Raw genomic sequence first — 24,848 nt, forward strand, 5'->3', positions numbered from 1 at the left:
ATATTATACTACAGTACAAGAGACAAGGACAACTTAATTCCGCCTCTAGTCAGACATTAAAGGGTTAATTCTTCAGAATTTTGTGTCATAGATGCGCTGATGTCATAATTCCCACTTCTGACAGATAGACACGGAAACTGACCAATCAGATGCAAGATCATACAGCCACACCCACCTGAACTGGCCAATCAGGAGCCACATCATGAAGCCACGCCCACCTGCCTCAAGTATAAATATCTGTGTAGGTCAATAGGAGCAGGCACTGGGTGGGGAGACGTCGAGGCGTGAAGAACCATGGATTTATGTACCCCTGGACGTATGGACCCCTGGACGGGTGGAGCCTGGACCCCTGGAAGTGTGGACCCCTGGACGTGTGGATCGTGGACCCCTGGACGTGTGGAGCCTGGACCCCTGGACGTGTGGACCCCTGGATCGCTGGACACCCGGATACCTGGGTGACAGATATATATTGGCAGTGACCCTCTAAGCCCAGAGGAAGGGCGATCCTTCAGCCATGGCTTCCCTAGAGGTTTCCTCCACAGGGGGTTTTTCCTCTCCTGAGCGCTGAAGGGTGACTCTTCGTGAGTCGGGGGTCTGCCATGGGATGGGATATAAATAAATATTTGGTTATTTAGTTCCCAATTATTTGTCTCTTGTCTATTTATTGGCTCTTCTTTGGTTTAATTCCTTTTTCTTGGGGGTTTCTTGGGCCGGTGAATACAAGGTCTGTGCACATCACATGTCACAGGGAGGGCACATAGTCCAGTAACTGCCCCTATGGATGCATCTACCCCAGTGGTTGCCCCTTACATACTGCACCGGTATCACGAGTACACACATCCTTGAAGGAACGAGGCCTAACATAGGCCATAACTCTGCTGTTACCCATAGCAACCAATCACAGCACAGCTTTCATTAATAAAAGTTCTCTCTTAAAATGAAAGCTGCTCTGTGATTGGCTGCCAATTGATATATAGTAAAAGTAGTTTCCACAACAAGTAAATAATTTGAAACAAAACACTTCATTAACCTATTAATGCTCAGTGAAGGATTTATCCATCACCGGAGCTGAGCCGCTATCAGGAAGCCGGGGTGTCATCTGCAACTAACAGCGGACACCCCAATGTAACTGTGCCGCTTTCCGGGGGTGACGATCGCTGCTATGGCAACCCTGAGGTGCGATCTTATAGACAGGATATTACAGTCTCGGTGTGAGCCTATGCTGAGGGTGACAGTGATAATATCCTGCAATACATCAGGGCTGCTGCGTATTATAATGAACAAGCAAACTGACGATTACATGTTCATGTTCCATAGTGGGACTAATAAGAAAGTCTACTGATATGGGGGTGCAGAGGTCCCCAAATGACCCCCTGTACTGATATGTGGGTGTACAGGACCCCAAATAACCCCCTGTACTTATATGTGGGTGCACAGGTCCCTGTATGACCTCAATGTACTGATATGGGGGATACAGGACCCTGTAGGACCCTCTGTACTGATATATAGGTGTATGTGACACTATATTACCCCCCCGTACTTATATGTGGGGTCAGCTGACCTTCTAGCCTCCCCCATACACCTGAGCAGTCTGATCCTCCAACCATACAGTAAAGCCCTTCAGGGCACCCAAATTCTGAGCCTTATAGCATTCTAGTAAAATATGTGGAATCTTAAAAAAAACATGCCAACATAAAGCAGACATTTGGGAAATGTAAGTTATGAATTTGTATGGGAGCTATGACTATCTGCATCAAAAGTAGAGAATTTAGAACTTTGAAAATAAAGAATTTTTCCAAATTTTTGCCGGGGGTGGGGGGGTGGGTGAACTGCTCCTTTCCAGCCCCTCCCATTAGGCAACTGCCTAGTCACACAGCAGATGCTAATGAAAGGTACAATATAACATATCTATTTTTCTGTAAAAAAAACTATTTTTAATACAAAAACACTTTGGCAGTGTATGTACTATGCTCTGTGGGGACTTGGGGAGTGCTAAAAATGGCTCTCCTGGTGACAGGTTCTTTTTAAGGCCAAAAGAGGCCGAGTCCCGTTGGGGTTAATACCTGGGGATAAAGCATTATTTAGACACAGGTTATAGCCTCATAGTGAATCTTGCCAAATTTTCACACAAGCTGTTTGTAGTATTGGTCTTTGCCCTGAGATCATAGAGGCCGAGCCTCCACGAGACTCCAGGACAAGTATAAGGAGTCAGGACTGGGGATAATGGGGCGCGCTCTCACCACATGTCTTGTTCAGGAAGATGGTGGCGATGAGAAGTTTCCAGGGATAGTGAGACAGTGTTTCATGGACTTATATAAAGGGAAAGTGAGGAGGAGTCCATTTGGAGAACGATTTCCTGCAAGGCGGCTCCAGAGCTACAAGGGATGGAAAAGAAAATACATTTTTAGGTATAATCCAAAATGGTAATTTGTCTTGCGGCCTGTCCCTTTGCCATCTGGTCCTGGATTCCTTGATTCATGGTTTTCCTTGCAGCCACCTCCACATCCCCCATATTGTCCAGCTGGTTATCAGGTGCTTTATATCTGCTATCCAGTCTGTGATGCTCCTCTTGGTGTCATGTGTCACTTCTTAGTGGCCCCTCTCATCTCCCCCTAATAATGTGACCTCTAATCTCCCCCTCAGATTGTGGCCGCTCATCCCCTCCTAATATTGTGGCCCCTCATCCCCTCCTAATATTGTGGCGTCTCTCAACCCCCCCCCCCCCCCATCTCTGATCTCCCCTTCATATTGTGGCCTCTCCTTCCCCCCTCCTCTCCCTTTGCCATTGTCCTCCCTTCATCTTCCTTTCCATTTTGCCTCCTTGTATATTGTGCCCTCCCTGCTCCCTCTTGTTGTTGCTTAATAGAAGAACACATTAAAGCCGCTCTATGTCTTGGCAGTCGGCTCAGTAGAATCCATAGAAATACATTGGGATGTGTAATAACCACTGACACGTCCCCACATCATGTCTGTGCACGAGCCCTAAGATCACATAGGATTGGCCCCAGTGGTGGTGGTCCGCCCAGCGACTCATCATAGGACTAACCTCAGTCCTCATGAAAGAATCCTACAAAATAAACCCCACAATTACAATAAAAGATCTTCTCCGTGGTCCCAGATAAATCTGCGGCCTTATATAATATAATAATCTTTATTCACACATATCATATTTTTTCCCCAAAAACTTGAATTATTGTGCGCTCCAATAAATAACATTAAAAGATCTGTGAGGCCGTTACTTATAAATATGTAAATATTATACTACAGTACAAGAGACAAGGACAACTTAATTCCCCCTCTAGTCAGACATTAAAGGGTTAATTCTTCAGAATTTTGTGTCATAGATGCTCTGATGTCATAATTCCCACTTCTGACAGATAGACACTGAAACTGACCAATCAGATGCAAGATCATACAGCCACACCCGCCTGAACTGGCCAATCTGGAGCCACATCATGCAGCCACGCCCACCTGCCTCAAGTATAAATATCTGTGGCGGTCACTAGGAGCAGGCACTGGGTGGGGAGACGGCGAGGCGTGAAGAACCGTGGATTTATGTACCCCTGGACGTGTGGAGCCTGGACCCCTGGATCGCTGGACCCCTGGACGTGTGGACCCCTGAATCGCTGGACACCCGGATACCTGGGTGACAGATATATATTTGGCAGTGACCCTCTAAGCCCAGAGGAAGGGCGATCCTTCAGCCATGGCTTCCCTAGAGGTTTCCTCCACAGGGGGTTTTTCCTCTCCTGAGCGCTGAAGGGTGACTCTTCGTGAGTCCGGGGTCTGCCAGGGGATGGGATTATAAATAAATATTTGGTTATTTAGTTCCCAATTATTTGTCTTTTGTCTATTTATTGGATCTTCTTTGGTTTAGTTCCTTTTTCTTGGGGGTTTCTTGGGCCGGTGAATACAAGGTCTGTGCACATCACATGTCACAGGGAGGGCACATCGTCCAGTAACTGCCCCTATGGAAGCATCTACCCCAGTGGTTGCCCCTTACATACTGCACAGGTATCACGTGTACACACATCCCTGAAGGAACGAGGCCAAACATAGGCCATAACTGTGCTGTTACCCATAGCAACCAATCACAGCACAGCTTTCATTCCTAAAAGTTCTCTCTTAAAATGAAAGCTGCTCTGTGACTGGTTCCCAATTGATATATAGTAAAAGTAGTTTCCACAACAAACAAAGAATATGAAAACAAAACACTTCATTAACCTATTGATGCTCAGTGAAGGATTTATCACACATGGTGCCACAGTATAAGGCTACATTCACACGATGTATGCCCGCCTTACCGTAGTACGACGGGCATACATCAGCGCCGGGGAGAGGAGGAGCAGCGCTCACCCCCGCCCCTTTCCATAGTAATATATGGCGCACGGCGCCATATTCCGGGGAAGGATAGGACATGTCCTATCTTTATCCCGGCTATGGAACGGTAGCCCCATTGCCGTGTATGGGGGAGGTATATACACCGTATTTACGTCTTCCATACGCTCGTGTGAATGTAGCCTAAAAGAGACAAAATACAACAGAGTTAAAACGTTGTATAAAATATTTAATACTCAAAATAGATTTTATTACAATATTACAGTTTTTACAATGATAAAATATACAAAGTTTAAAACAAATAGACAGACAATATAACACAATTACATGATCCATTACAAGAACAAGGGATGAAGTCATCAGTCTAATCCCAGGGATTCCTTGTTCTCCCACAGCCAGGCGTGATAGGAGTTCAGCTTATGATCCTCCGGGTGCACCTGAAGACACAGTAACATCAGTCAGATACCATCTGACCTGGGGACAATGGGGCTCATTTACTGTCGGACTTTGCACGTTCTTTTATGTGCAAACTGCTTGCACACGTATTTAAGAAGTGTCCGTGCAACATATGTGTAACACATACGCGACCCTTTTGTGGTGCAGCTGAACTTAGTCATCATGCGACACAAATTAGGAGGCGTTCCGGTGCGCAGTCTGACGGTGCGCCAGATTTATCATGCAAAGTCCGACAGAAGTGTGTTGCACGCCCCATGTTAAAGGTGCCCCACAAACGAGTTGGTTTACTCTGTCGGGGCAGTGCAGGGGGCGCCAGATTCATAAAGTACGTGCGCCAGAAATCCTGAATCTGGCGCCCCCTGGTTTATACACAGGACACTGCATTTAGTGCAGTTTGCATTACTCTTGGTAAATGTGCCCCAGTATTTTAGCAGACAAAAGTTGATGCCCAGTATTAAGAAATCTTGTAAAATTCTGCCACTTACTATTACATTTTTCATTTATTTTCCAAGTTTTCTACTTGATATCAAGTGAATTTAAGCCCCAATGTTTACATTAGGAGACTGAAATCTTGAAATTTGCATTAAAATTGCTTCCCCTTAAAGGGTTTTTTTCATTTAAAGGAGATAAATGTTTCGGGTTGTTATGGTTCAGACATCTGGGACCCCCTACAATCAGCAGGAGAACGATGTCCTGAGCTGCACCGATTTCTATGGGTATAGATAATTCATATGTAGTATAGTTCAGCTCAGGTCGACTTGCAATTTTTGATTCTTCTGATTGCTGGGGGTCCCTTTAATCTGATTTACAACTGAGGGTTTGTTACACTAAAATCCAGTCTAGATAATCCTCTGAAAGCTAAATAGTCTGGACTGTATACTGACTGACTATCTGTAGTTAGCCCCCAAGACAATAGAGTATGGGGGAGATTCATCATCAGTCTCTTAGAGCAGAACTGTTCTAGTCGCCCATGTCAACCAATCAGAGCTCAGCTTTCATTTTCCACAACCGTTTATAAAATTAAAGCTGAACTCTGATTGGTTTCCATGTGCAACTACAACAGTTTAAGAAATCTCCCCCTATGTCCTCTTACTATATTTGCGGCTGAAATGGCTCCTTCACTGTTAAGCAGGTCCTACAAACTGGGTCATCTGAACAATCCCAGAAACATTTGGTGGACAATTCATTGGGGCAGATTTACTTACCCGGTCCATTCGCGATCCAGCGGCACGTTCTCTGCGTTGGATTCGGGTCCGACCAGGATTTATTAAGGTAGTTCCTCCGCCGTCCACCAGGTGCCGCTGCTGCGCTGAAGAGCATCGGAACGCGCTGGAGTTCACCGGTCTATTCCTGGTGAAGGTAAGTGCAAGCTCCGTGACACTTTTTGTTTTTTTAAATGCGGCGGTTTTTCCGAATCCGTCGGGTTTTCGTTCGGCCACCCCCCCCACGATTTCTGTCGAGTGCATGCCGGCGCCGATGCGCCAAAATCCCGGGGCAATTCAGGGAAAATTGGCGCAAATCGGAAATATTCGGGTAACACGTCGGGAAAAGGCGAATCGGGCCCTTAGTAAATGACCCCCATTGTGTTATGTTCATATACTGCACCTCTTTCCACTCGTTCACACAGAAGATGCGATAAGAGTCGTTGCCATATTTTCCAATTCCATGAAGCTCAATAGGATAACGCCACTTCTTTGTGAGGTATTCATCTACACGAAAGAAAAATTATTATATATCACATGCGGTGCAGCCAAAGTAATAAGACATTTAAGGTGTATGTTCTTTATCTCATCCCCTTAAATGTCATGTCCAATACAGACCGCAGCGACTAAGGAATTAGAGAGAAGGAAAGTGCTTTCCTTTGTCATTCATCGGTCCACATGTAGGTGCTGGGGTGGCAATGGGTTACAGGTTGTTATTAGCAAATATCCTGCAAAATACAAACCCTCATTGGGAATAGACTGGTTCTTAAAAAATGAGGGCAAAGAAAAAATGACTGTCAAAAGCGGCCGTAGCACTAAGGGGTTAATTCTTGATTTCTCAGAACGACGTTTGGCAACGATGACGAGGAATGACGGAGCTCTGGATACCTGAAAACCGGACAATGGTCTTTGCTCTGAGCTCATAGAGGCCGAGTGGCTGCAGCAGTTCTGACATCTCCTTCCAGTCTGTGGTTCTCGCCACTTCTGGGGTCGGATATTTCTCCAGGAAAGTCCACAGGACGGGTATCGCCATTTTCCCTATAATAAGTACAGGTGACATGTAATATCACTGCTCCTACTGTAAGTAATTACCCAGCTTTATAAGATCCCTGAATGACAGCTCTGCCCAAATATGAAACTTCTCCACATGCCTTTAATGTGGCCTTAATTGGCAATCTCTCCATAAGGAGAACACCTTATACAAAACTATAAGATAAAAGGAGAAATATAGAATCAACAGATCTCAGAAACTGCGCCCCATCCAATAGGGTTAAAGAAAAGTGCAACTAAGACTGAAAGGCTCCAGGCGTCCATACTATTGCCTGTAGTACACATCGATATTCATGTCCCCTAGATGGGGAATATTGCTTTATAGCATCCTGATACCTCCCCTCAGGACAAGTATAAGGAGTCAGGACTGGGGATAATGGGGCGCGTTCCCACCAGATGTCTTGTTCAGGAAGATGGTGGCGATGAGAAGTTTCCAGGGATCATGAAAGAGCGTTTCTTGGACTAAATTAAAGGGAGAGCGAGGAGGAGTCCATTTCGAGAATGTTTTCCTGCGAGGAGGCTCCATAGCTACAAGGGATGGAAAAGAAAATGTATTTTTATGCATAATCCAAAATTTACTATTTTTAGTCATTGGGAAATAGGTTGTTCAACCCGTATACACAGCAAAACTTTTGGAAATAAATGACATTACTTATCTTATCCTTATCCTGTTACATCCTGTATTATACTCCAGAGCTGTACTCACTATTCTGCTGCTGGTGCAGTCACTGTGTACATACATGACATTACTTATCCTGTACTGATCCTGAGTTACATCCTGTATTATACCCCAGAGCTGCACTCACTATTCTGCTGCTGGTGCAATCACTGTGTACATACATGACATTACTTATCCTGTACTGATCCTGAGTTACATCCTGTATTATACTCCAGAGCTGCACTCACTATTCTGCTGCTGGTGCAGTCACTGTGTACATACATGACATTACTTATCCTGTACTGATCCTGAGTTACATCCTGTATTATACTCCAGAGCTGCACTCACTATTCTGCTGCTGGTGCAGTCACTGTGTACTTACATGACATTACTTATCCTGTACTGATCCTGAGTTACATCCTGTATTATACTCCAGAGCTGCACTCACTATTCTGCTGCTGGTGCAGTCACTGTGTACATACATTACATTACTTATCCTGTACTGATCCTGAGTTACATCCTGTATTATACCCCAGAGCTGCACTCACTATTCTGCTGGTGCAGTCACTGTGTACATACATGACATTACTTATCCTGTACTGATCCTGAGTTACATCCTGTATTATACCCCAGAGCTGCACTCACTATTCTGCTGCTGGTGGTGCAGTCACTGTGTACATACATGACATTACTTATCCTGTACTGATCCTGAGTTACATCCTGTATTATACCCCAGAGCTGCACTCACTATTCTGCTGCTGGTGCAGTCACTGTGTACATACATGACATTACTTATCCTGTACTGATCCCGAGTTACATCCTGTATTATACTCCAGAGCTGCACTCACTATACTGCTGCTGGTGCAGTCACTGTACATACATGACATTACTTATCCTGTACTGATCCTGAGTTACATCCTGTATTATACTGCAGAGCTGCACTCACTATTCTGCTGCTGGTGCAGTCACTGTACATACATGGCATTACTTATCCTGTACTGATCCCGAGTTACATCCTGTATTATACTCCAGAGCTGCACTCACTATTCTGCTGCTGGTGCAGTCACTGTGTACATACATGACATTACTTATCCTGTACTGATCCTGAGTTACATCCTGTATTATACCCCAGAGCTGCACTCACTATTCTGCTGCTGGTGGTGCAGTCACTGTGTACATACATGACATTACTTATCCTGTACTGATCCTGAGTTACATCCTGTATTATACCCCAGAGCTGCACTCACTATACTGCTGCTGGTGCAGTCACTGTACATACATGACATTACTTATCCTGTACTGATCCTGAGTTACATCCTGTATTATACTGCAGAGCTGCACTCACTATTCTGCTGCTGGTGCAGTCACTGTACATACATGGCATTACTTATCCTGTACTGATCCCGAGTTACATCCTGTATTATACTCCAGAGCTGCACTCACTATTCTGCTGCTGGTGCAGTCACTGTGTACATACATGACATTACTTATCCTGTACTGATCCTGAGTTACATCCTGTATTATACCCCAGAGCTGCACTCACTATTCTGCTGCTGGTGGTGCAGTCACTGTGTACATACATGACATTACTTATCCTGTACTGATCCTGAGTTACATCCTGTATTATACCCCAGAGCTGCACTCACTATTCTTCTGCTGGTGCAGTCACTGTGTACATACATGACATTACTTATCCTGTACTGATCACGATTTACATCCTGTATTATACTCCAGAGCTGCACTCACTATACTGCTGCTGGTGCAGTCACTGTACATACATGACATTACTTATCCTGTACTGATCCTGAGTTACATCCTGTATTATACTGCAGAGCTGCACTCACTATTCTGCTGCTGGTGCAGTCACTGTGTACATACATGACATTACTTATCCTGTACTGATCCTGAGTTACATCCTGTATTATACCCCAGAGCTGCACTCACTATTCTGCTGCTGGTGCAGTCACTGTGTACATACATGACATTACTTATCCTGTACTGATCCTGAGTTACATCCTGTATAATATACTCCAGAGCTGCACTCACTATTCTGCTGCTGGTGCAGTCACTGTGTACATACATGACATTACTTATCCTGTACTGATCCTGAGATACATCCTGTATTATACTCCAGAGCTGCACTCACTATTCTGCTGCTGGTGCAGTCACTGTGTACATACATGACATTACTTATCCTGTACTGATCCTGAGTTACATCCTGTATTATACCCCAGAGCTGCACTCACTATTCTGCTGCTGGTGCAGTCACTGTGTACATACATGACATTACTTATCCTGTACTGATCCTGAGTTACATCCTGTATAATATACTCCAGAGCTGCACTCACTATTCTGCTGCTGGAGCAGTCACTGTGTACATAAGTGACATTACTTATCCTGTACTGATCCTGAATTACATCCTGTATTATACTCCAGAGCTGCACTCACTATTCTGCTGCTGGTGCAGTCACTGTGTACATACATGACATTACTTATCCTGTACTGATCCTGAGTTACATCCTGTATTATACTCCAGAGCTGCACTCACTATTCTGCTGCTGGTGCAGTCATTGTGTACATACATGACATTACTTATCCTGTACTGATCCTGAGTTACATCCTATATTATACTCTAGAGCTGCATTCACTATTCTGCTGGAGGAAAAACAAATATAAGAAATATTCGAACTACACAAACCTTCCCTTAAGGCTTTTTTGGAGAAATATGGGCTGGTCTTTCTCTTATCCACCTGGGATCTTGGAATAGAATCTTGGTCACTGCTTTCCCAGTGGGAATCACTGTCAGTAGTCTGCTGTAAATTACAGACTGACAGATCTTGTGTCTTTTCTGAACAAGTCACATTTGTCTCAGTCAGGTCTATAGACTCCTCTATCTTTCCAGAATCTGCGGATACTGATATTTGGGGGTCATTCTTCAAATCGGCTTCACTTTCCTTGTTTCTTTTCCTTGAATTAACCCTTATATTGTACTTATTTTGCTGACTTTCCTGCTGCTTAGCCACTGAATGCTTCCTTGGTCGTGTAGCTTTATCCGTGTCCTTTAACCCTCTCTCTGATGTCCTCCGGAGACTTCTCACCCTTTTCCTCCCACCTCTTTTCACGTTGCAGTTTTTTACCTTCTCGCCCACAGTAAATATATTGTCGTCCCCGTCCTGCACTCTCCTGTTATATAAAGGCTCGGCCTCAGGTTCTCGTAGAGGGGACTTGATGTCGGCTGATCCCTCTTCCTCCTCTTTTTCTGTACCCACAGGTGCAATGTCTTTGTCCGCTTCATTCCTCTTTAATTTCCGAGGTGGAGCAGAGAAATCAAAGTCTTCCAGTTTTATCTGGATGTGATTGGTGTCGAGATATTTTACGAGGGCGCATTTTGATCGCAGCTTGGATCCTTGTGGGCTGTGAATAAAGAATAAAATAAAGAATTATATAAATACAATGCAAATTGTTTAATAAAGATGCCTTTGTAAATGCATTATAAAAAGAATAGAACGCACCTTACCCAATGTTTTCCGATGTAACTTGCTTCCCCTCTGTATTGCGGTTTACCGTGATGTGATATGTCATTACTACTTATAGGTGTACATACATGACTTTACTTATCCTGTACTGTGATAACAGGTCTGTGTTGTGACGTCATTACTGGAGGGCGAACAGGAAGTGTTGGAGCAGCTTGAGAGATCAGTAAGGTGAGTATAACTTTGTTGATTATTTTATAACGCTGTTTTTCTGGTGATAACAATGTATCCACATCCAGAAGACACAGAACAAGGGGTGTCTGACTGTTTGGACCACCACTGATCAAAGGAACGTGGCCTGTTGGACACGTGCTGCTGCTCTATTCAATTCCTCTGTACTTGACTATGTTCAGCAATCCCAATAGAGATGAATGGAACAGCAGCAAACATAAGATTATTAGAGGTCCCATTGATGGGTTCTCCACCAATCAGGTGTTCCCTATCAACAGGCTCCAATCCAGTTACATTTGCACTTTAATCTGACATTGAGTATCATTGGATCATTGCCCATTGCCAGATAAGAGAAAAGTAGCCTAATAATTAGACATGAAGTGGTGGGACTACAAGCTCAGTGGATGTGGATGCCCGATTGGAGGGAGTTTGCTATATTTGTTTTTGGGCATCTCATAGTAAGGAGACACTCGAGCTATAGCTTACACGGCCTATAACATATACGGCGCTTTCTGTACTTCACTAACCTCACAAATAATACATCGTACTTCCCAGCTGTTTTTCCGGATCGCCTCTGTGTCACAACTTTTTTCCAGCCCTCAGGGACTGTTTCTGAGAGACCAGGACTCCGGACTTCACTGTGTGATTCTGTGTCAGTAATCAGAACCTCAGTTTCCTTGGGATCAGAATCTTCTACCCTGGTAGAAAAGAATAAAGGACATTATCAGCCAATCAAAGCTGCATAATTACAATAGTTAAAGATTATAGAGATGATACTTATATGAGGTAGGGATCCTAAAAAAATGGGCTCTTATCAATATAATTTAATTCTACTCCACTATTCTAATTATCTAAAACTTCCTAGAGCTCAGGGTTTTGTTACAATATTCAAGAAATTAGTCTGGTGAGAGGGAACAGAAGAGACTCAGTTGGGATTAGGCCGCGGTCACACGATCCGCTAGGCGTCCGTTCATAACGCGACGCTAGCGCACAGGGGGCGGTCCTCGGCCCAACCGCACATGCGTTAACAGGGAAACGCATGCTATTGATAAGCCGATCGCATGCGTTTCCCTGTTAACGCATGTGCGTTCGGGCCGAGGACCGCCCCCTGTGCGCTAGCGTCGTGTTATGAACGGACGCCTAGTGGATCGTGTGACCGCGGCCTTACATGCATGCCCAATGTGTATATAGCCGAGGGCAGGGGTTTGCCGGAATTCGCTATCAGATTATTGGATCATACAACCTTTTCGACCCCAAAATTGCACTCAATGGTAACAAATCCTGTGACATGAGGAATAATAAATCATTTCCCTTTAGATGCAAATAATGAATCAGAAAATTGATCAAGAAGCCTATAAAGACTAATGGTGATGCCACACATGGCGTTTTGAACCTGTTTTTGGTCCGTTTTTAAGCAGTCCGTTAAAAAAATGCATGCTTTTTTTGAAAACACATCAGTTTTTGACAGGTTTTACCAATTATCTTAATTAAAACTGGTCAAAAACGCATGCATTTTTGGACAGACTGCTTAAAAAATGGACCAAAAACGGGTTCAAAACGCATTGTGTGGCATCACCCTAAATTCACGGCCCTATCACTTGTGTCTTTCAATTGAAACGCATGCGATAGCAAACAAGCACCATGTGGTTGGCAAATAAACAATGTGATCAACAACGCATATGATTGGTCTGAGCCTTTCCCCTTGTTGTTTGCAGTGCGTTTCTAGACACTGTAAACAGAACGTGTCAATGTAGCCTCAAAGACTTTTCATCACGTACATCCTTCATGTGACCCTCTGCAGCCAATCGATGGTCTCAGCTATGACGGTGGCTTAGATACTATGTAACTGCAGTGGCCACACAGTGACAATGCTGAGGGATCGGCAGGGTCAGGGGTTATGGGTAGAGATGATTGGACCAGACCCCCCCCCCCCCCCTCTGGTCAATCATGGGTAATTGTTAGGTCCTTCAATTTGCCGGATTATTTCGGGCTCTGCTTTTCTCTATTGATGAGAACTATACAGAGAATATAATAGATAAAAATCCAATAAAGCCTCATTAATCACAGCATGATGTAAAATCCTGCGTCTTTCTAGAAGTTTATGCATTGAAGTACAGATTATGTAAAATAATTGTCTGTATCATCCTGCACATCTCCGATCTCCATAATAACCATTCCCCGCTCACAGACACCTGTCCTGCACGGGCGCCGCCATGTTTCTTTTCAGTTGATCATGTGACATTGTATCACTGCGCCTACTGCGCATGCTCGCTATGTCCGTGTCTCTCTTGGGCATGCGCAGTGTGAGCCGGGGGCGTGGCTCGGTATGGAAATCTCCTCCTGTATGTTGTGGTAACTGCGGAGTCCGGTGCCGGGCAGTAACGGCGGCAGCAGCGGCGGAGCCATGAGGGCCGTCCCCACCTGGGTGGACAAAGTCCATGACCGGGACAAGGTGGAGCAGTGGTAAGGAGCGTCGTCGGGTGTAGACGGACGCTTAGCAACCGACAGCTTGGGGTGTCACAGTCCATAGCAACCACATCCTGCGGGTCCACATCCCCATAGTAACCGGGTACCAAGGGTCCAGATCTGCCTGGAGCTGACAGACTATAGGAGCACAGTCTCTAGTCTCCGCATGGCCTCGGCTTAGATACGTGGCTCAGGGAGATGTATCACATCGGCTTAGATACGTGGCTCAGGGAGATGTATCACACATCATCGGCTTGGATACATTACAACGTCAGCGTTCTTAAAGGGACGGTCCATTCTGATGTCAATAAATCAGTCACAATTCAAGATCTCTGCTTCCTGTCAGTGGAACCCGAACATCTGAAAGGTGGCTGCAGTCACTCGGCAGATTGAACCCCATTTTTATTATCGGGGTTCACAGAGACCTGTGTATGGGGTAACAAATTCCCTGGTTACTAGCAGTGAGCCCCCCGGAGGAGTAATCTGTGTACATCACTTGTGTCTTCTCTGTGAGATCTATGTCCCGCAGAGCAGAGTGTGAGGATAGGACGAGGTGACGCCAGTTTCCTCTTCTTTTCCAGTATTTATGATCTCGCTTTCAAACCTGATGGGACGCAGCTGATCGTGGCCGCAGGGAACAAAGTGCTGGTAAGTGATCAACCACAGCGCTCTGGGGAATCTGAACAAGCACAGCAGCGGCATAGAGCCCGAGGGGGCGGATCTACGGCGTAGAGCCCGAGGGGCCGGAGCTACGGGGTGGAGCCCGAGGGGCCGGAGCTTCGGGGTGGAGCCCGAGGGGCCGGAGCTACGGGGTGGAGCCCGAGGGGCCGGAGCTACGGGGTGGAGCCCGAGGGGCCGGAGCTACGGCGTGGAGCCCGAGGGGCCGGAGCTACGGCGTGGAGCCCGAGAGGCCGGAGCTACGGCGTGGAGCCCGAGGGGCCGGAGCTACGGCGTGGAGCCCGAGGGGCCGGAGCTACGACGTAGAGCCCGAGGGGGCAGAGCACAAGGCATCAGAGCTTCTTAATTTACTTGCCTTTTCTGTTTATTTTCAGGTATATGACACGTCAGATGGGACTCTGCTGCAGCCACTGAAGGGACACAAGGACATGGTGTATTGTGTGGCGTACGCTAAGGATGGTAACTGCACATCTCCTCCTGTATATAATGTATATCCTCCTTATAAATACCACTTCCTGCTTGTTTGATGATAATATACTTCTTTATTCTAATCTTGATTCCAGGAAAAAGATTTGCCTCGGGATCTGCAGATAAAAGCGTCATCATATGGACCTCCAAATTGGAGGGGATCCTGAAGTACACGTGAGTGTGTATATATCTATGTGGTACCCCAGGAAGTAGAAGCAGAGCTATGAATGTACCCCCCCCCCCCCCCCCAGTCTGTACATTAAACAGAAGGTGACAGTAACCCTGTGCCTGGTGTTAGTGTCAGACTCTCCTATGGGTGGGACTGGGGGGGCACTGATCCGTGGTGGTCCCTGATGTGGAAACTCCATTGGATATCTGTATTCAAGCCCCCGATACACAAGTTTTATTACTTTTTAATAAAATTTAGAATATGAAACAATTTCACTAAATACAATGTTTTAGAATTGTTGTAAACATGTAAGATATATATATATATATATATATATATATATATATTCCTGTTCTGTACTTTCAGGCACAATGACTCCATCCAGTGCGTATCGTATAACCCGGTCACCCACCAGCTGGCCTCCTGCTCCTCCAGTGATTTTGGTGAGTGCCTCCTCTGTAATAGGTAATGTTTCTGTAATCTGAATGAATTGGATTAGTAACACTAGAAAATAAGTCCCTATGTACACACAGAAATGTATAAGATTTTCACTGCTTTTCCTATTAGGTCTTTGGTCTCCAGAACAGAAATCAGTTTCCAAACACAAAGTGAGCAGTAAGATCACCTGCTGCAGGTAAGAGCCCAGCGCACAGATCTGCTTACCATCCGAAAGTGAAAGGCGTATTCCGACTACAAAACTAACGCTCCACAACCCGGGTGTCATACACAAGACCTTGTGGTATCCATGGTTCCCCATGCCCCTACACTATGCTGCCTTAGAGACTAGCGTGCTGTAACTTGGCTACTCGGCAGCACTCTCGTCTTGCTATTAAGGAGCGCAGTGACTTGGCTACTGTTGAGCGCAGTGACTTGGCTACTGTTGAGCGCAGTGACTTGGCTACTGTTGAGCGCAGTGACTTGGCTACTGTTGAGCGCAGTGACTTGGCTACTGTGGAGCGCAGTGACTTGGCTACTGTGGAGCGCAGTGACTTGGCTACTGTGGAGCGCAGTGACTTGGCTACTGTGGAGCGCAGTGACTTGGCTACTGTGGAGCGCAGTGACTTGGCTACTGTGGAGCGCAGTGACTTGGCTACTGTGGAGCGCAGTGACTTGGCTACTGTGGAGCGCAGTGACTTGGCTACTGTGGAGCGCAGTGACTTGGCTGCTGGTCGGCACTGTGGCATGGAGTGCTGTGAGGTGGCTACCCTGGAATACTGTGACGTGGCTCCTGGGCAACACTGTGACTTGGCCGCTGTGGAGCGTTGTGACGTGGCCGCAGGGCGGCGGTGTGGCATGGAGTGTTGTGTGGTTGCTACCGTGGAGTACTGTGACCTGGCTCCTGGGAAGCGCTGTGGCTTGGCTCCTGGGCAGCGCTGTGAAAATGAGTTTGACAGCCCTGATGTACAGAGCCAGAACTTGACAGCCCCTTCCGTAGTTTTAGTGTAGTTTTTAGGTCCCATAGTGTAAAACTGCTGGTGCAAAGGATAAACATTGTAACACGCTGAGTGGAGTGTGAATACTCCTTTACATCCAGTATGAGCTAAGCTCAGTGTATTGTAACTACTTCTTTGTGTCTTTACTAGCTGGACAAATGATGGGCAGTATCTCGCCCTGGGGATGTTTAACGGAGTTGTAAGCATCAGGAACAAGAATGGCGAGGAGAAAGTGAAAATTGAGCGTCCCGGAGGATCTCTGTCACCAATCTGGTCCATCTGCTGGAACCCCTCAAAGTAAGTTCTAGTGCAGGAACCTTGTGTATACTAGGGTTACCGTACACTACACTATGGGTACCGTACACTGCGGATGTATGTGGGCCAAGGTTCTAGTGCAGTTGTGTTCATCTTAATGATCCAAGTGTTTCCTCATCAGGGACGAGCACAATGACATCCTGGCCGTCGCGGACTGGGGACAGAAGTTATCCTTTTATCAGCTGAGCGGCAAGCAGGTATAACTGGTCACATTGTGCTGCCCAGTTTCTCCATTAGCCTCTGGTCACTGAGCTGCAGCAATGACCTGGCACCGATGGAGGTCACTGGCTCTGATGGAGGTCACCTGAAGTGTCCCGTGACTTGCTGCACATGTGGAGAGGACTCCATTGCTGGTGCCATGTACAATAGACCAGCGGGAGACCACAAAGCATCAATGTAATGCACATGCTTGTACCCCCCTGGCATTTGCCATGTTCTTATGTGTTGTAGGTTGGGAAGGACAGATCCCTTGGCTGCGATCCCTGCTGTGTCAGCTACTTCTCCAAAGGTGAATATATTGTCCTGAGCGGCTCTGACAGGCAGGTGTCCCTGTTCACCAAGGATGGGGTACGGCTGGGAACGATCGGGGAGCAGAACTCCTGGGTGTGGACGTGCAAAGTCAAACCTGATTCTAACTATGTGGTAAGACTGCGTAGCGCAATATCTAAGCGAGGACCTGAGCAAAAAGCGTGAAGTTATAAGCTCAGTTCTGTGTATGTCATGTTTCAGGTCATTGGGTGTCAGGATGGGACTCTCGCTTTCTACCAGTTGATTTTCAGCACAGTGCATGGACTCTACAAGGACAGATATGCCTTCAGGGACTGCATGACTGATGTGATAGTCCAGCATCTCATCACAGAGCAGAAAGGTAAAGGACAGCCCTGAGTCTTCATGTATGTAGTGTAGGTGCAGTCACCCACAGAGATGCTTGGCCTCCAACCAAGCGGAGATCATATTCAGGCGGTCCCCTACTTAAGAACACCTGACTTACAGACGACCCCTAGTTACAAACGGACCTCTGGATGTTGGTAATTTACTGTACTTTAGCCTTGGGCTACAATAATCAGCTGTAACAGTTATCAAAGGTGTCTGCAATTGATCTTTATTGTGAATCCTGGTTCTTATGACAATCCAACATTTTTTTAAAATCCAATTGTCACAGAGACCAAAAAATTTTTAACTGGAATTACAATTATAAAATATGCAGTTCTGACTTACATACAAATTCAACTTAAGAACAAACCTAAAGAACCTATCCTGTACGAAATCCAGGGGCTGCCTGTAGTCCTATGTAAACCTATAGTTTGTGCTTTGTTCTAGTGCGGATTAAGTGCCGGGAACTGGTGAAGAAGATTGCCATCTATAAGAACAGACTGGCCATTCAGATGCCTGAGAAGATCTTGATCTATGAGCTGTATTCTGAAGATGCCGCTGACATGCATTATAGGGTCAAAGAGAAAATCGTCAAGAAGTTTGAATGCAATCTGCTTGTGGTTTGTTCGCAGCATGTCATCCTGTGCCAGGTGAGTAACTCTCCGGGTGATGCCTTCTTGCTAGGATATGCTGTGACTTTATGACTATGGGGGGTGCAACCTCTGGGACATCTTGACATTGTAAGGACTGCTGTGCTGAATCCAGGGGGCTGCCGCCCAGTGGTTTATATCTCATTTCCATTGAAATGGAGCAGCAGGTAACAGGTGTAGCAGTTCATTGTTACAATTGGTGAAGGGACCACCAATGCTCTTAATGCAGTGTCTTACCCTAGTAATATACCATGTTGTTTAAATGGATCTTTCTCTGGACTGACATAGGAGAAGCGCCTGCAGTGCTTGTCCTTTAAAGGTGTGAAGGAGCGAGAGTGGATGATGGAATCTTTAATCCGGTACATAAAGGTGATTGGAGGCTCTTCAGGAAGAGAAGGATTGTTGGTGGGACTAAAGAATGGACAGGTAATAATATTTATTGGTGTTTTTTAAGACTTTATATTTGCATTTCCAAAAACGATAATCGAGAGGTCTTCATAGTAGGAACAATAGCTGCACAAATAAGGAGAATGTGAACCGGACTCACCACCACCAAGATGAACATGTCGCTCCTGCCATTTCATGCTGTACCACATTATGGGGTGATGATGAATAACCTGTTAGCCTTGCAGTAACATTCCTGTTAGTGACCAATCTTAATAAGGCTATGTTCAAAATATCTCATGGCGACCTTCCAGAATCTAACCACTTGGTGGCGCTGTGTGACCACTATATTTTGCATTGCTGTGTGTCCTCAGCAGGAATACACATCCCCTCCTATCATAGAAATTCCTAACTGAATATATGTCTGTCCTAAATTCCTATCCCTTTTCATTATGGTGTCCTGTTTTGACCAATACTGATTCTCCAAAATGGCTGATGTCCGGGGAAAGAAGCGTCCCACAACATGGCCTTGAGTGTGTATATGGAGAATAGAGTTTGGAGGACTAGCTGTTGCTGGACAAGCATACGTCCAAGGTGGTTCGAATATTTCTTGGCACCATCCCTCTTCGTAGTTGAACATTTTTAGAGACTGTTAACTGTAACAGCAAACGGTATCCTAGGTCATTACAAGCAGGAACCCCGAGCTCTGAGGCTAAAACTACTGGATTGACAGAAATGTAATAATAATTCCTTTATATTTATATAGCGCACACAGATTACAAAGCGCTGCACAAAGCTTTCCAAATCTCTGTCCCCAATGGGGCTCACAATCTAATCAATCTACCAGTATGAGTGTGGGAGGAAACCGGAGGACACTGAGGAAACCCACGCAAACACGGAGAGAACATACAAACTCTTTGCAGATGTTGATATGAACCCAGGACCCCAGCGCTGCAAAGCTGTAATGATAACCACTCAGCCCCCGTGCTTGACCCTACCCCCTAGGATAGGGAAATATGAGACAATAACTCCACACGTGTCCTTGGGTTTGAAGCGGCTCTGTATCTTATAACTCGTGTATTATCACTCTGTTACAATCAGATCCTGAAGATCTTTGTGGACAACCTCTTTGCCATCACCTTACTGAAGCAAGCCACATCCGTGCGGTGCCTGGACATGAGCGCCAGCCGCAACAAGCTGGCGGTGGTGGACGAGAACAACACGTGTCTGGTGTATGACATCACTAGCAAGGAGCTGTTGTTTCAGGTCAGGAATAGAGATATTCTCAATAACAATTGATTGTAGGTAACATAAGGCATTTGGAATCCGGGCACAATGCAAGTATTTAGCTTTCTTTTACATTTATTAGTTCCATCCTTTCTGATTGATTCTCTGTCCACCCAGGAACCCAACGCCAACAGCGTGGCCTGGAACACCCAGTGCGAGGACATGCTGTGTTTTTCTGGAGGAGGATACCTGAACATCAAAGCCAGCAACTTCCCTGTGCACCAGCAGAAACTTCAGGGCTTTGTGGTGGGGTACAACGGCTCCAAGATCTTCTGCCTGCACGTCTACTCCATGTCTTCTGTTGATGTCCCACAGGTAAGACTGAGAAATTGCAGATGATTTTTTTGCGCAAGAGCAATTCCACGTGACCAAGTTCAGCATCTGGTACTCAGTCCGTGTTAAAGGCCCTAACTGGGCTCAACTGAACTAGCGTAAAGGAAATCTACCATCAAAATCAATTCTTAGAAACCTGGAGCCATAGATCCAGACACAGTTACTGTGATAATCTTCTTATTTTTATCTTCCTTCTACAATCAACTTTTAAAATGATGCTGAATTAGGCAGAAGGGCTTAGGGAGGTGTTACCAGAGCCCCTCTGTGCAGTAGCTGCACAGGATGTTACACTTCCTCCCTGACACTGTGCTGAAGCTTCCTCTGCTGCTGAGATTACATCAGGCAGAGGTAGGGGTGAAATTGTGGGGAAATGGGGGCGGGGCCTCTGAAGCTACAGCACTGAGGGGCTCTGGTAACACCCCCAGGAGCCGTTCTGACTCCTTTAGCATAATGAGTTGATTTTAGAAGGAAGAAGGCCATGGATAACACATATAAGAAGATCCCTACAGTCATGGTGCCTGGATATATGTGTAAGTGCCTCTGGTATATCATGTTTGAAAAAAGAAGGGAATCCAGCTGACACAGAAACCAAGTTTTCCACATTATTCTTGGCAGTGAGCAGCCGCACTAAGGCTACATTCACACTGCCGCAAGGGGGGCGTATATACAGCCGATATACGTCCCCCATAGACCGCAATGGGTGCACGGCGCCCTACAGGAGCGGTATGGTGCAGCACACGTGCGGACATGTCCTATCACTTCCTGTATTACGGCGCCGTGCGCCATACATCCCTATGGAGAGGAGTGGGGTGAGCAGCGCTCACTCCCTCCTCCTCTCCCCGCGCGCTGCCGTTGCCTGCCGTGCTACAGTCCGGCGGGCAACGGCAGTGTGAATCCAGCCTAAGGGCCAATTTCCATCTTGGTTTTTGCTTTCATTCTGCAGTTTCAGTTTTTAAAAATTATTTTAACAGATGTCTGGATGGATACATTTATAGTAAAGTGTCAGTTTTTTTTAGTGGAAACCTTTAACAGAAAAAACCGGATACTTTGCTTTCCGTTGGTGTTGGCTAGTTTCTGGTTTCCATTATTTTATAGCCATCCATTTTTTGTATTTCTCTGCTTTGGCCACTAGAGGTCACAATGAAACTATCCATTAGTTCAGAAGGAAAAATTGCACCGTTTGCAACTAATGGACACCATTGCAAGTCATTGAATCATTTAGACTCACCCAGGGGCCTAGTAGTAGTAATAACTTTTATGACATTGCAACAGGAGTCTAACACTTGTGACTTTCCAGCTTTTTCAATTCCTGGGACATGCTGGGAGTTGTAGTTTTGCAGCATCTAGAGAGTAACTGCTCTATGTAACCTCTATGTTATAGTAATGCGATGCACAGTGAATGACTAGGCAGCGGTCACATCAGCTCAGCTGTTTGATGCCTTCATCATGTGATATATTATTTGATCTTTTAATCCATCAGTCAAAAAAATTGAATCCGGCTTCACATAAAACGGAGCAGTTTGACACAGCAATAGTGCAGAGCCCATGGGAGCAGCTTAATGACATAGTAACCGACTATGGGGCATCCCAATAAATTCTGGGAAGAGTCTTAGATAGGACAGCACAGTGGCTCAGTGGTTAGCATTACAGCCTTGCGGCACTGGGGACCTGGGTTCAAGTCCCAGGGTCAACATCTGCAAAGAGTTTATATGTTCTCTCTGTGTTTCCGTGGGTTTCTTTCGGGTCCTCCGGTTTCCTCCCACACTCCAAAAAAAACATACTGGTTGGTTGATTAGATTGTGAGCCCCATTGGGGACAGGGACTGATCTGGCAAAGCTTTGTGCAGCGCTGTGTAATCTGTGTGCGCTATATAAACAAAGGAATTATTATTTGATACGAGTGCACTGCATCGGATCATTCTCGTTTGTCTTTTCATCATTCCTCGCAGTCTACTCCGATGTATCAGTACCTGGAGAGGAAGATGTTCCGAGAAGCCTATCAGATCGCCTGCCTGGGGGTCACCGATCTGGACTGGAAGGAGCTGGCAATGGAAGCTTTGGAAGGCCTGGATTTTGAGACGGCTAAGAAGGTGACAATGTGTTTCCTGTTTGACCAGGATGCTTTTGTTGCTTTTTGTCTGACTCTACACCATTTGGTTGTTTATTGTGTATTCCCAAGCTGCCGATCCCAGGCACGTCCTGTAATTCACAGGATCATCCTGTCCAGGGCGAGGATGTAAAAGTGCTGACAACGACACAAACTCTGCTAAAAACACTGGAGAACAAGATCATACAGACAAATGCATCATAGGAGACATTGGAAGCACCACATATACCAATGTGTGTGGGGCAGCATGGTGGATTAGTGGTTAGCATTACAGCCTTGCAGAGCTGGGATTCAAGTCCCAGGGCCAACCTCTGCAAAGAGTTTGTATATTCTCTGTGTGTTTTTGTGGGTTTCCCCAGGGTCCTCCGGTTTCCTCCCACACTCCAAAACATACTGGTAGGCTGATTAGATTGTGAGCCCCATTGGGGAGTGATTTGGCAAACTCTGTGCTGCACTGTGCAATCTGTGTGCTCTATATAAAGAAAGAATTATTATTATTACTTCTGCCATACATATAGGGGCTATACAGCAGTTTAGACCTTCCACTATGTATCCACAGACCATCACATATTTGTGGCCATACTTTTGAACATAAATCCCAGGCATAGTGTGAACTACTCCTAACTTACATAATGACATGTGATGTACTTTTGCACTCAATTTACACCCATGTAAACATATGAAATATACAGCAGATGTGTTTATAGAGATTGTTGTCACACATGAAGGATCTGTTTTATTTACGAAGGATTCCTTTAGGTATTTTTACAATTATAACACCATGAATGTCATTCAAAGGAGGTTTTCAGAAAAATAACATTAATAGGTTATTGCTGTCGCCTCCTTTATGGCCTCGATTTCCATCCATCAGGTCCGGGGGCAATAATTTGAAGGAAATCTTTATTATCTTTCTTCTTCATTTTCCAGGCTTTTATACGCATAAGAGATCTCCGGTACCTGGAGCTGATTAACAGTATTGAGGTAGGTGCACTGATAGGGCTGTGGGGTCAGATCCATATAATGCATTTAGTGCGTGGAGTCACTGGGGCACATTTACTTACCCGGCCGCGGAGTTCACCAAAAGTGCATTGTCGATCATGCACAGCTCCCACGATTCACTAAGATTGTGCGCCCGATATCCTGCATCTGTCCGACAGAGTTCACCATCTTTTTCGCGGTGCATGTAAGTGCTTCCCGCGCTCAGTCCGAATCAGTCGGATCGCCTGACGGCCGCCTCCCCCCGATTTGTGTTGCATGGAAGCAGCACAGCTGCACCAAAATCCAGTCGCTTGCACCAAAATCCTGGCACAGACACTTGCTAAATACCTGTCAAAGTCGTGCGATCCGCGACCCTTAGTAAATGAACCCCAGTATGTCTCCTGCGTTTAGATTTCATCTTTGTCCTTTTGATTTGGGAAAATTAACACAGTGGGGTCAATTCAGTCAGTAATGAAGTTAGTCCTGGGCTAATGAGCATCATCATAGTATATAAGGTTGGACAGATGCAGGTCCATGAAATCCAACCTATAAAATTATCCAATTGTTTTCTTCCCATAACCCCGTGATATTTTTGTTTGTATATGTACAAAGTATCCGCCATAAATACATCGTGCAACAGGGAGTTCCTCAGTCTTGGGGCTCATTCATACGGCTGTCTGGGCGGACGTACATGCGTCCGCAAATTTGCGGGCGCATATACATCCCCATAGACAGCAATGTGTGGCACTGATCCACGCCGTTCACCACAAAAAGATAAAGCATGCTTTATCTTTTTGCGAGTGTGCGGCCGCGCGCCACTGTTTTCTATGGAGGGAGGAGGGGTCACCCTCTGCCGCCTCCCCATCTAAACAGAGAAGACTAATGTTCTCATGATCAGTGTGGGTCCCTGCAAAAACCAGATCCTGATCCTTTGGATAGGGATTGCATGTTGTTTGTAGAAGAAAAACCCTTAAAGGAGACCATGGATATTTTATTGACCAAAGAATCCTTTTAACTATCAGCTATAACATCACTGATATCCTAGAGAAACACTAGGATCCTACTGGTAAGATTTGTTACCCTCTTTATGTGTTCTTCCCTTGGCAGCACTAGGTGTAAGGTCCACAAAGCCTCGGATTCCATTGTGACACAGCGAGGAGGCAGCCTGCATTGTGTGTGCCTATAGTTCTATATACAGAGCTAAACAATATAATGAATGGTCCCACTGAGGCTGCATTGTCTGACGGGCAGGTCTGGGAGTGTCATGGATTATTCTGCACCATTTCCCCTTTCCTTCCTT

The 24,848-nt window shown here is 45.7% G+C and overlaps 2 protein-coding genes across 6 annotated transcripts in view; one reads left to right on the forward strand and one right to left on the reverse strand.

The window, feature by feature from the left end:
* Positions 1-4,546: 4,546 nt before the first annotated feature.
* On the reverse strand, positions 4,547-13,863 carry MBD4 (methyl-CpG binding domain 4, DNA glycosylase). 4 transcript variants are annotated; one of them, XM_072128756.1, is made up of 7 exons: positions 13,601-13,863; positions 11,936-12,106; positions 10,403-11,118; positions 7,440-7,574; positions 6,885-7,034; positions 6,400-6,503; positions 4,547-4,775 (listed from the first exon to the last, which is right to left on the reverse strand). In XM_072128756.1, exons 1-7 carry the CDS (start codon positions 13,846-13,848, stop codon positions 4,698-4,700), a joined length of 1,602 nt encoding a protein of 533 aa, XP_071984857.1. In that variant the 5' UTR covers positions 13,849-13,863; the 3' UTR covers positions 4,547-4,697. The 4 variants fall into 4 exon arrangements, with proteins under 4 accessions (XP_071984857.1, XP_071984856.1, XP_071984858.1 ...); XM_072128755.1 differs by having other exon boundaries at positions 13,595-13,863; XM_072128757.1 differs by lacking the exon at positions 13,601-13,863 and adding an exon at positions 13,474-13,587.
* IFT122 (intraflagellar transport 122) overlaps positions 13,705-24,848 on the forward strand; it is a 41,009-nt gene continuing 29,865 nt past the window's right edge. For both annotated transcript variants that reach the window (XM_072128753.1, XM_072128754.1), the window contains exons 1-16: positions 13,705-13,871; positions 14,456-14,522; positions 14,927-15,011; positions 15,116-15,194; positions 15,556-15,632; positions 15,757-15,823; positions 16,773-16,919; positions 17,059-17,134; positions 17,388-17,579; positions 17,667-17,805; positions 18,258-18,460; positions 18,749-18,886; positions 19,946-20,110; positions 20,249-20,446; positions 22,413-22,553; positions 23,498-23,551. In XM_072128753.1, the coding sequence (XP_071984854.1) occupies positions 13,813-13,871; positions 14,456-14,522; positions 14,927-15,011; positions 15,116-15,194; positions 15,556-15,632; positions 15,757-15,823; positions 16,773-16,919; positions 17,059-17,134; positions 17,388-17,579; positions 17,667-17,805; positions 18,258-18,460; positions 18,749-18,886; positions 19,946-20,110; positions 20,249-20,446; positions 22,413-22,553; positions 23,498-23,551 (1,887 nt within the window). In that variant the 5' untranslated portion in view covers positions 13,705-13,812. The remainder of the gene's footprint in view (positions 13,872-14,455; positions 14,523-14,926; positions 15,012-15,115; positions 15,195-15,555; positions 15,633-15,756; positions 15,824-16,772; positions 16,920-17,058; positions 17,135-17,387; positions 17,580-17,666; positions 17,806-18,257; positions 18,461-18,748; positions 18,887-19,945; positions 20,111-20,248; positions 20,447-22,412; positions 22,554-23,497; positions 23,552-24,848) is intronic.

Source organism: Engystomops pustulosus, chromosome 10, assembly GCF_040894005.1.
Source record: "Engystomops pustulosus chromosome 10, aEngPut4.maternal, whole genome shotgun sequence".
NCBI lineage: Eukaryota > Metazoa > Chordata > Amphibia > Anura > Leptodactylidae > Engystomops > Engystomops pustulosus.

Excerpts from the sequence above, each read along its gene's own strand:
- MBD4 (XM_072128755.1), bottom strand. The coding sequence starts at position 13,848 with ATGGACTTTGTCCACCCAGGTGGGGACGGCCCTCATGGCTCCGCCGCT. Across the intron at positions 12,107-13,594 it reads CCCGTGCAGGACAGGTGTCT|GGTAGAAGATTCTGATCCCA; the intron begins GTGAGCGGGGAA and ends CTTTTCTACCAG. Across the intron at positions 11,119-11,935 it reads TACGATGTATTATTTGTGAG|CCCACAAGGATCCAAGCTGC; the intron begins GTTAGTGAAGTA and ends CTTTATTCACAG.